Source organism: Neovison vison, chromosome 2 (genome assembly GCF_020171115.1).
Source record: "Neovison vison isolate M4711 chromosome 2, ASM_NN_V1, whole genome shotgun sequence".
Classification (NCBI taxonomy): domain Eukaryota; kingdom Metazoa; phylum Chordata; class Mammalia; order Carnivora; family Mustelidae; genus Neogale; species Neogale vison.
The window spans coordinates 109,718,154-109,729,256 of record NC_058092.1 but is presented as its reverse complement, the minus strand read 5'-3'; the positions used below and the strand labels follow the sequence as shown (position 1 = coordinate 109,729,256).

Genomic DNA, 11,103 nt, shown 5'->3' with positions numbered 1-11,103 from the left:
CTAGGATCTTGTTGAGAATCTTAGCATCCATATTCATCAGTGATATTGGTCTGAAATTCTCCTTTTTGGTATGGTCCTTGCCTGGTTTGGGGATCAGGGTAATACTGGCTTCATAGAAAGAGTCTGGAAGTTTTCCTTCTGCTTCAATTTTTTGAAACAGCTTCAGGAGAATAGGTGTTATTTCTTCTTGGAAGATTTGGTAGAATTCCCCAGGGAATCTGTCAGGTACTGGGCTCTTGTTTTTTGGGAGGTTTTTGATCACTGCTTCAATCTCGTTATTAGATATTGGGCTATTCAGGTTGTCTATTTCTTCCTGGTTCAATTTTGGTAGTTTATAGTTTTCCAGGAATGCATCCATTTCATCTAGGTTGCTAAGCTTATTGGCATATAACTGTTCATAATAACTTCTGATGCTTGTTTCTACTTCCTTGCTGTTAGTTGTGATCGCTCCCTTTCCATTCATAATTTTATGAGTTTGGGCTTTCTCTCTTTTCTTTTGGATTAGTGTAGCCAGTGGCTTATCGATCTTATTGATTCTTTCAAAAAAACAGCTTCTAGTTTCATTGATACGTTCTACTGTATCTCTGGTTTCTCCCTCATTGATCTCAGCTCTAATCTTAATGATTTCCCTTCTTATGTGTGGAGTTGGTTTGATTTGTTGTTGATCCTCCTGTTCTTTAAGATGTAGAGGCAGCTGGTGTGTTCTGGATTTTTCAATTTTTTTGAGTGAGGCTTGGATGGCTATATATTTTCCCCTTAGGACCGCCTTTGCTGTATCCCATAGGTTTTGGACCAAAGTGTCTTCATTCTTATTGGTTTCCATAAATTATTTCAGTTCTTCTTTGATCTCCTGGTTGATCCAAGCATTCTTAAGCAAGGTGGTCCTTAGCTTCCAGGTGTTTGAGTTCCTTCTGAAATTTTCCTTGTGATTGAGCTCCCGTTTCAAAGCATTGTGATCTGAGAATATGCAGGGAATAATCTCGGTCTTTTGGTATCGGTTGAGCCCTGATTTGTGACCCAGTATGTGGTCTATTCTGGAGAAGGTTCCGTGTGCACTTGAGAAGAATGAGTATTCTATTGTTTTAGGGTGGAATGTTCTGTATATATCTATGAGGTCCATCTGGTCCAATGTGTCATTCAATGCTCTTGTTTCTTTATTGATTTTCTGCTTCGATGATCTGTCTAATTCTGAAAGAGGCATGTTAAGATCTCCTACGATTAGCGTATTCATATCAATATGACTCTTTATCTTGATTAACAGTTTTCTTAAGTAATTGGCTGCTCCCATATTGGGAGCATAGATATTTACAATTGTTAGATCATCTTGGTGGATAGTCCCTTTAAGGATTATGTAGTGTCCTTCTGTATCTCTGACTACAGTCTTTAGTGTGAAGTCTAATTTATCTGTATGAGAATCGCTACCCCAGCCTTCTTTTGAGTCCCATTGGCATGAAAGATGCTTCTCCACCCCTTCACTTTCAGTCTGCGTGTATCTTTAGGTTCAAAATGGGTCTCTTGTAGACAGCATATGGATGGGTCCTGTCATTTTATCCAATCTGCAACCCTGTGCCTTTTTATGGGTGCATTTAGGCCATTCACATTGAGAGTGATTATTGATAGATACGTTTTTATTGACATCGAGTTACCTTTGAAGTCTTTCTTTCTGTAGACTGTCTCTATATTTCTGTTCAATGCTATTCTTGGGATTTTTCCTCTTTTATAGAACCCCCCTTAATATTTCCTGCAGTATCAACTTGGTGGTTGCATAGTCTTTTAAGCCTTGCCGGTCTTGAAAACTCTTTATCTCTCCATCCATTTTGAATGTCAGTCTTGCTGGATAAAGTATTCTTGGCTGCATGTTCTTCTCATTTACTGCCCTGAATATATCTTGCCAGCCTCTTCTGATTTGCCAGGTCTCTGTGGACAGGTCTGACGTTATTCTGATGGGCTTCCCTCTGTAAGTAAGGAGCCTCTTTGCCCTGGCGGCTTTCAAGAGATTATACCTACAATTATAATTCCTCAATTTGACTATCAGGTGTCGTGATTTTTTTGGAATGTATAATCTTGGGTGGAAACCGTTCAGCCTCTAGTACATGAACGCTGGTTTCATTCGCGAGATTCAGAAAATTTTCATGAAGGACTTGTTCCACGATATCTTCTAGACTTCTTTCTTTCTCCTCCCCTTCAGGAATTCCGATAATTCTGACGTTGGAACGCTTCATGGCATCATTTATTTCCCTGATTCTGCTTTCGTGGGATCTAAGCTGTTTGTCCCAGGCTTCCTCCTGATCCTTTCTCTCTATCTGTTTGTCTTCCAGATCACTAATTCTATCTTCTGTCTCAGTTACCCTAGCTTTGAGAGAGTTTAGATTAGATTGGAACTCATTGAGAGCATTGTGGACCTCCTCCCTGGTAGCTTTAAGCTCCGCCCTAACATTGTGAACATCCTGTCTGTTTCACTTTCAGTTCGGCCCTAATCAATTCTGTTTGGTCATCCATGGCTTTCTCCAACCTAGCTATTGCCTGGATAATTGTTAGCCTGAATTCTCTTTCCGACATATTGTCTATGTTGATAGCCGTTAGCTCTGTTGCAGAAGGTCCATCCTCTGTATTTTTCTTCTGTTGGGCCTTCCTCCTCCTAGTCATTTTGGTGGGAGAAGACTGAACAGATGTAGCTGGATGTATCAACTCTGGTGCAGTCAAGGTGCACCCTGAAACACTTCTGAGCAACCAGGATTCCCCACCCAAATGAGAGACAAAAGAAAAGAAAAAGAAAAAGAAAAAAAGGAAAAGAAGAAAAAGAAAAAGAAATAAAGAAAAAAGAGAGAGAGAGAGACAGGAAAGAAAGGGAAGATGTAAGAGAAGGTTCAGCCCAGATGGGCCCCAAGGTAAGATTTATGAAGTAGACAAACAAAAAGAGATAAAAAGACTGATACAATTATATGGCAAGAGAAAGAAAAAATATATATATATGCAAATAAAGAAAGAACCTCGTCAAAAAGAACCACAAGTGTAAAATTTATATGCTATCAGGACAAACTCAAAAAACACAGAAACACTGGTGGAAGAAGATGGGAGAGTTCTTATAAATTCTCAGTGTGTGCAAGGAAGGTTGTTTTGATTCTTCCTGGATGTATCTTGATATCTTTGTTAAAGTATTCAACTTTCCTAAGATAAAGGGGATTAAAAATTGGTTTACCTATAGGGGTAGTATTGATTGGGGAAAGGGGATTACTTTGAAGTTAACTCTATATGAATATTAGAGGATAAAAATAAAAAGGAATATACTAGACTAAGCTAAACTAAAATTTTAAAAAAAGGAATTCAAAAAATAAAAATGCAAAAGAAAAACATAGGTGTATTTATCAAAATGTTCAGGTTAGAAAGGTATTATGGAATTTGATGTACTGTACAGCTCGCTGTGATGGTAAATAGGTTAAAAAAATTACCTATGTGTAAAAAAAAAAAAAAAAATGAACCGGAATAGTGGAAACGAGTGAACAATACAAGTTTTCCTATGAAGTAGTGGTGGTTCTCTTGTAGTCCTTTTTTTTTTTTTCTTTCTTGGTTTGTTTTCTGGGGGAGGGGCCTGCCACGTGGGTTGTCAGTCAATGATGTTTCCTGAGTTGAGTCCCCCCGCCCCCCTCAAGGGGGTGGGCTCTGGGGAAACTGGTTTTTTTCAGGCTTTTGTTCTCTGGCGTTTTTTTTGCTTGTTCACTTTTTTCCCTCTCACCTTGACCGCCTTCGATGGTTTTTGTAGTATTAGAAGAAATCAAACCGCACCCTGATCTCCGTCTCAGAGAGAAGCCTCAGTCTGGGTGCAGAAGCTGAATAAATTCCCCCTTGGCCGCTGGCAGCTCTGGTTCCAAGTTGCAGACCCTGGGGGCGCAGGATCTTTTGCTGGTACCCAAAGCCAAGGCAGTGGCGGCTGTCTGGGAGCTCCCGACCGCCAGAGAGGTTTCAAGCAGTGATCGCACACTGAGATTTTGCCGCCGGCCCGGGCTCGGAGTGCCCAGCTTGCGCGCACCTCTTTTCAGAGGCGGCTGTGGGTCGGGCGCGCGTCTGGGGCACTGAGAACGGGGGGGCGCTGGTCCGTAAGCCCTAGGCTGGGCTTTTGCGCGCCTCTGTCAGGGGAAGTGTTTCGAGCGCGCACGGCTTAGGCTTTGAAACAATGGCGCGTGTCAAGGAGCGCTGGCCGGGCCTCAGTAACTCAGGGAAGCTTGAGGGACGTGCGCGCGTATCTCGAGCTTCGTGGTAGGGCTAGCGCGCGTTCTGCAGACCGGCCTGGCTCTCATCCCCTCACAGGAGCCGGAACCTAGGTGCTATGGGGCGCGCTGGCAGCTTAGGACCAGGAGCTGGTTTCTCCGCCGCACTCTCTCTGCCTCAGCGCCGGGGAGGCCATCTGGGACCGGGGACTTAAGCCCCTGTCCCTAGCCACCCCGATTCCCACAATTTCCCCCCACGATCCTTTGCTCTTTTAGAGTGCTTTCAACCAGTCTCCAAGTTAATGCTGATCCCCAGACGCAGGGCACTCTCGCTCGTATTGGGGTATTACTTTCCCACTGGTTGCCACTGGTGGCTCCCTCCCCCTTTGTTTATCTTCCGATATCAGTCCGCTGTTCCCATTCCGCTTTACCTGCTCACTGGCATCTTCTGCCCCTGTAGAGATCCAGAAGTGTATAATTCTGATCTCAGGCTGATTTCATGGGTGATCGGAGTTCTTTGGTAGGTAATCAGCTCACTTTGGGGTACCAGCTGAAAAGGCGCCTCTTCCTACTACCCCGCCATCTTGTCCCCCCCTCCACCCCTTCTATCTTATCTGCCCTATCTGACCCTCTTACAAGCCCTCCTAAAGGCTCAGGCAGGTGTAACCATCCCCTCCCCCAACAGCCCAGGTGGAGACTTCCCCCAGGCCCTAAATCCTGGGGACCAAGTTATCCTATGAGAACTTCACCCAAAGTCCTTACAGCCCAGTTGCACTGGCCCCCATACTATTATTCTCAAACTCACCCAGCGGCAAAACTCCTAGGACACCACCCGTGGGTACACATCTCAACTCTAAAACTAGCCCCACAACAGGATGGCTGGACTTCCCAAACCCTGGGGCCCAAGCGGTTTTGGATTTCCCATACCACTTCTCCTCACCCTCCTCCTTCTACCCTTCCCCCCTCCCAATAGCTGCCTCTCCGGTGACCCTGGGTTCAGGTGGCACTTCTTCCTAGTGAAAACTTGGACCAATGGGGACACCACACGGTCTAGTCAGCTGGTCACCACAGATTGCCAGCCCAGAAGGTGCCAGCCCTAGCAGAAATGGCTGTCCTTTCCAACCCCCCTCCTGAGACAGAAAAGGGCTGTGTTTCTTCCCTTGGTTAGTGGGGTCTCCTTGGCATCTTCCCTAGTGGCCACCAGGCTGGGCACTGGGGCCCTAGCTCACTCCATAGACATTACCTGAGATTTATCCGAACAGCTCTGAACAGCCGTGGAGGCCTCAGCCGAGTCCTTGGCATCCCTACAATGACAGGTTACCTCAGTGGCCCAGGTAGCCCTACAGAACCAACGAGCCCCGCACCTGCTCACCGCAGACAAGGGAGGAACCTGTCTATTCCTCAATGAAGAATGCTGCTATTATATCAATGAATCCGGTATAGTCGAAACCAATATCGGTGCCCTGGCAAAAATCTGCGACTCCCTTGGTGGCCGGCATTGCCCTGGAATAAACCCCTCTCAGGGGTGGCTTTCCCCCTTAACGACCTGGCTCCTTCCAATTCTAAGTCCCCTTATTCTCCTCTGCCTATTAGCACTAATCGCCCCCTATGTTCTTCACTTCATTCAGGATCACATCCCTGAGGTTTCCAGGGTCACTGTCAACCAACTCCTCCTGCATCCCTATATCCACCTACCCACATCCAAAGGACCCTATGATGATGACCCTTTGCCAGCAGGAAATAGCCAGATCTGAGTCGCCGCCCCTATTACACCAAAAAAGTTCGGAATGTTAGGTTGGCGGGCTCCAGGAGTGCAGGAGGAACAATAGAAATGACTGCCAGTTCTGCTGTCTTCCAGCCTCCTCCCCCACTTTTCTTCACCCTTGACTCTCCCGCCAAAAGGATGTATGCCCAGGTCACGTCTCCATAGGTAACCTGATACCTATGCAGGAAACAGATAAAAGATCCCCGCCAACTCCCTCCCAGTGCGACATCCCCCACTCCCCTTTCCGGAGTCCAGGAACCTCACCTGAGGGTGCCCACCTCCTTCCAGCACAACTTTCCTGGCTCCCCTTCTCCTGAGCCCTGAAACTTCATGGGAGAGTGCCTTTAATAAATCTTGCCTTGCACCCACTTCGCCTGGTATCGTGTTTATCTTGTCTATAAAACCTTACATTAGTATTGTCTTTTTTTTAATTCAAACTGAGATTTTGCTGGTTCTTGGTATGATAAATAATTTTTGATTGTGTGTTAAACATTTACAGCATTGTGTTAGAAGACTCGGGATGTTACTCAAATCTTGTACTATAACAGGTCTCTGCTAATGCTGCACCAGTGAAGTCAGTGTGTATGTAGGGGATGTTATCTCCTCACTAGGTCCAGGTAGAAGTTCAATCTGCCAATTTTCTTCTTCCAAGATGGTTAGCTAAAATAGGGTGGATGTTATCAAAAAATATTTCTGCCTTACTAGGTCACCTTTTTATCTCTTGATCCTTTGGATAAAGAAAGCCGATTTGGGGGGAGCTATGTTTTTTGCCTGCACCTGTTGTCATTTCTAGGTTGCAGACTTTCCAGTGTCCAGTCTGAGATAAATAAGAGGCAAAAAGAAAACCTAAGAAACTTACCACAGTGTCAGTCCTTAAGTTCTGAGGACTGTAGCTACTCTGCCTTCTCTCCACCTTTTAGACTTAGTAAATAAATAAATAAATAAATAAAAAGAAATATATTATGCTCAAATACTTTAGTTATAGTTAGCGGCAGCAATAAGGGAAAATGAATCTACTCCATCTGACACAGAACCAAATATCCTACTTTTATTAAAAACAACAACAACAACAGAAATAATGCAGTGGTCAGAGTACTGTGGTCTTTAAAGCTGCTTCCTGTTTTGATTCTGTAAATGGAAGAGTCAGGGAGGGATAATTTGGGATAATTTGTCTTTCTATCTTCAGCAATGACTGGGTAGGGAGAGTGCTTTTTTTTTTTTTTTTTTTTTTTTTTTTGGATGTAGCAGGGGTTTTGCTTTGAGTAAATCAATAAGTTAACATTTACCTAGAGCTAGTAGAATTAGCATATGAAACAGGGCCTGCAGAGTTCCTGACCAGGTAAATGTTCTACATCTCTTTTAAAAGCTATGAAATTAACAGAGCAACTGTAGTTTCTTCCTTGTTAATTGGTATACTTCCTGTATTTCCCCATGACCTTACATACTTATGCTGTATATTCCTAAATTGAGTGAAGCTCCTTTAAGAGAGCAGGAAACAACTCCTCTACATCTTCTCTTCCTTACAGATGCCTCCTGAACATTGTTACACACTATAGAGGGTCACAGATATCTGATGCAATTATTCATCCTCCTGTGAGTCTGGGTAGCATAAGCTAGTCCTTCTTATGTACAACCACCCTGCTTTCAGACCTTGAAGAGTGTGACATGGACTATGAGAGATAGCATCTCCCCAGGGCAGACTTGTCTTTAAAAAACACTGAGCTCAAGATTAAGACCCACAGGGACTACCCAACCCACCAGGAGCTGTTTATGGAAATCTCTTCCCAGGATCTTTGTGTCTGGGGCTCACCTCACCATCTTAAGGCATAAACCAGAGAGTTCACATCTTTGTTTATTGGTTGCCAGCCATTTCTCCATGATTTTTGTCTCTCCACCCACCTTTCCCCCAATAAATACATTTGTTGAATGAATGTAGATATGAATGAGTGAATGGAGGAAAGATGAATGAAATAAAATGAATGAACTTGGAAGCTACAAAAGTGCCTGAAAACGCAGAAATTCTCATGAATATTAAGTTTATTGACTGAGGATGTCCCGGGGCTGGGAGATCGTTGTACAGAAACCAAAGAGGAAAAACTGCAGAACAAGATGCAGCCCCAGAGCTCAGTGGCTCGGGTGTTGACACCTGAAGGATTTGGGAACATCAGGGCAGTATCATGAGACCGCTAAGCCCATTGGCGCTCACGGAGAACATTTCCATCTCTTTCTTCTCCGCGGCGTCTAACGGACCTTATTTGCTTGGCCAGGTAGGCGCCTGCTTCTGCTGGGTCTGGTGGCAGATCGGGACGCCCTTGCCACCCCCGGAGGAACCGCCGCCCCCGGAGGAGCCACCGCCGCAGCCGGAGCCGCCGCCGCCCCCACCACTGGAGAAGCATCCACCGCCACCCCCGGAGGAGCCGCCGCCGCAGCCAGAGCCGCCGCCGCCGCCGCAGCTGGGGAAGCAGCCACCCCCTCCCCCAGACGAGCCGCCGCCGCAGCTGCCTCCGGAGGATCCTCCTCCGTAGCTCTGCTGAGGCATGCACGAGCCCTGGGTGGTCTGCTGAGAGAAGTAGCCGGAGCCGCCGCCGCTGCAGCCCGAGCTGCCGCCGCCCCCAGAGGAGCCGCCGCCGCAGCCGGAACTGCCGCCGTCCCCGCAGCCGCCGCTGGAGGCGCTTCCGTAGCTCTGGCACTGGACCTCTTGGCCCGAGCCGCCGCCGCCGCCGCCAGAGTAGCAGCCACTGCTGCAGAGGGAGGAGCCGCCGCCGCCGCCGCAGCTGGAGAAGCAGCCACCGCCGCTCCCGGAGGAGCCACCCCCGCAGCCCGAGCCGCCACCTCCGGAGCTGGAGAAGCAGCCACTGCCACCCCCGGAGGAGCCACCACCCCCCGAGTACTTGACACTCCCACCGGAACCTCCTCCGCAGCCTCCGGAGCCGCCGCCGCCGCCGCCAGAGTAGCCTCCGCAGCCAGAGCTGCTGCCGCCGCCGAAGTACTTGACGCTCCCGCCGGAGCCGCCGCCGCCGCCGCCGCCGCAGCCGCCGGAGCCGCCGCCGCCGCAGCCGCCGAAGCCGCCACCGCTGCCGCAGCCCGAGCCGCCGCCGCCGCTAGGGAAGCCACACCCGCCGCCACCTCCGCCGCCTCCGCCGCCTGAGGTTTTCCCGCAGCCGACTGGGGGTAGAGGAGTGGGCTGCTTTTTCTGGTGAGACATCGTGTCTAAGGAGGAATGGAACCCTGGAAGGAGAGCAGAAAGCATCACTGGGCCAGCCGTAAGAGGATGCTGCGGAGGAGGCAGCTGCATACATTCATGCAGCCCTGGAAACCTCAGAACAGCACTGTCTGGGCCTGGTTTGAAGTTCCCTGTTGAGATCTGGGAGAACTCTCAGACGGGACTCTTATGATTAGTGCTTTCGGAAGAGTTGTACTCCCCCTCAGAAAGTCTTTACCAAGCTTTAAATAGGCCAGTAGTGTTGCCCATTTCTCTCTCCCAGCTTGGCCTCTGGCATCAGCTGTGTGATTTGACAGCAAACGACCCACACTCCCTCATCCGTCCTCGACTTCTATAAAGCACTTCTGTAGAGCACTTCATCTTTCAGGTCTCCATTCCCAATACGGATTCTCTGAATGCAAATAGAAATTAGCACAAACCTCCACCTAAGGTAGGGGATTTTACGCATCCCTGGCACAACAGAAGGGAGGTTTGTCTGAATGTCAGAGGTTTTTGCTCCCCACCCGACACGCTCTTAGTTCAGGGATGCCATGGTGGGTGGCTCATTCAACTAAGTGTCAGACTCTTGATTTCGGCTCAAGTCATGATCTCAGGGTTAGATTTAGCCCAGAGGCAGGCTTCTCCTTCAGCAGTGAGTCTGCTTAAGATTCTCTCTCTCTCTCTGCCCCTCCCCCCTAAAATAAATAAATCTTTAAGGGGGGAAAAAAGCGCTGTTATTTCAAATTCTTGGTCTGAGCCTAGGCATGATACCAGGGCTAGTTATCAGAAAAGGCTACCCCCTCCCACCCCTGGTCCTGTCTGGACATAGGGGAAAAGACCCAGTGGTCCTTTGGACCAGCATCTCTGACCAGAAGATGTAGGCTTTGTTTACATCCAAGCTTGGTTGAGGTGACCATTACTAGTAGGAAGTTGTGTCCCAGCATCTCATACCATTTCTCTTTCAAAACATCTCTGAAAAACTGGTACCGGGTTCCTGTGGCTCGCCAAATCTCCCCCATCTGCAGCATTCTCTGAATTACTCTCCCAATTCTCCCTTACTCTTTGGAAGTAAGACTCAGCCTCTCCTCCTGACAGGTGCAAGAGGTCCATCCTGCCCATTCACAGGGGTAGTCTACAGAATGTCCATGTGTGCCCATCACTGCCTGGCTCTACTGGGATGCCAGAGAGACAGAATGTAGTCTTGCCTTTGTGGAATTCCCATTCTGGCCAGAAAACCAGAGATACCATCCGTGGAGCAGCAGCTCAGCCCCCAACTTCCAACCTGAATTACCTCTAAACATGAATGCAGTTGGAAAGGCAGAGATCCTATAGTTTCCAAAGAGAAGAGAGGCCTTACAGGTCTGTGCCCTGGTCCACCTAGCCTGAGCAGGGCTGGGGAAGACTAGCTGGAAAGATGAGAGCCAGGAGAACTCACACTTACCTGAAGCACCAGGGGCTGAGTGAGGAGAGAAGATGCTGGCTTATGTGAGCTCTGGAGCTTCCAAGGTTTTATACAACACTTGAGCCCTGACTCATCTATTAATCTGGGTCCACCTCTCATATTTGGACTCAGTTATGTGACCTATGGCTGCCGCCCCACCTGTCTGTTGATTACAGGCACGGGGTGGCCCATTCATGAAGATTTTTGCATACTCGAGATGGGCAGCCTAGTGTGCATCTCTGATGCAACTATGTAGCAGCAGGGATGGCTACCCAAAGTGGATGGCAGGCATTGTTTCCAAAACCTCTGGCAAAGGGCACATGCCATGAGACCTAGGTCTCTGACTCTTGAGATGGCCCAAGAGAGTCACACTGGAGATCTCAGTCCTTAGTCCAAGAAGTGGGAACTACTTTTTGGCTTTTGATCCCATTGCTTGGACTCCTTGGAACTTTAGAGAGAACCCATCCCTCTTTTGCCTAAAGTTTCTCCC

General features: G+C 47.9%; 1 protein-coding gene across 1 annotated transcript; it reads right to left on the bottom strand.

Annotated features, from left to right (window-relative positions):
- Positions 1-7,989: 7,989 nt before the first annotated feature.
- LOC122898854 (loricrin-like) lies at positions 7,990-10,697 on the bottom strand. Its single transcript, XM_044236534.1, has 2 exons — positions 10,614-10,697; positions 7,990-9,198 (listed from the first exon to the last, which is right to left on the bottom strand). The coding sequence occupies exon 2, from the start codon at positions 9,173-9,175 to the stop codon at positions 8,222-8,224; it is 954 nt and encodes a 317-aa protein (XP_044092469.1). The 5' UTR covers positions 9,176-9,198; positions 10,614-10,697; the 3' UTR covers positions 7,990-8,221.
- Positions 10,698-11,103: the final 406 nt, after the last annotated feature.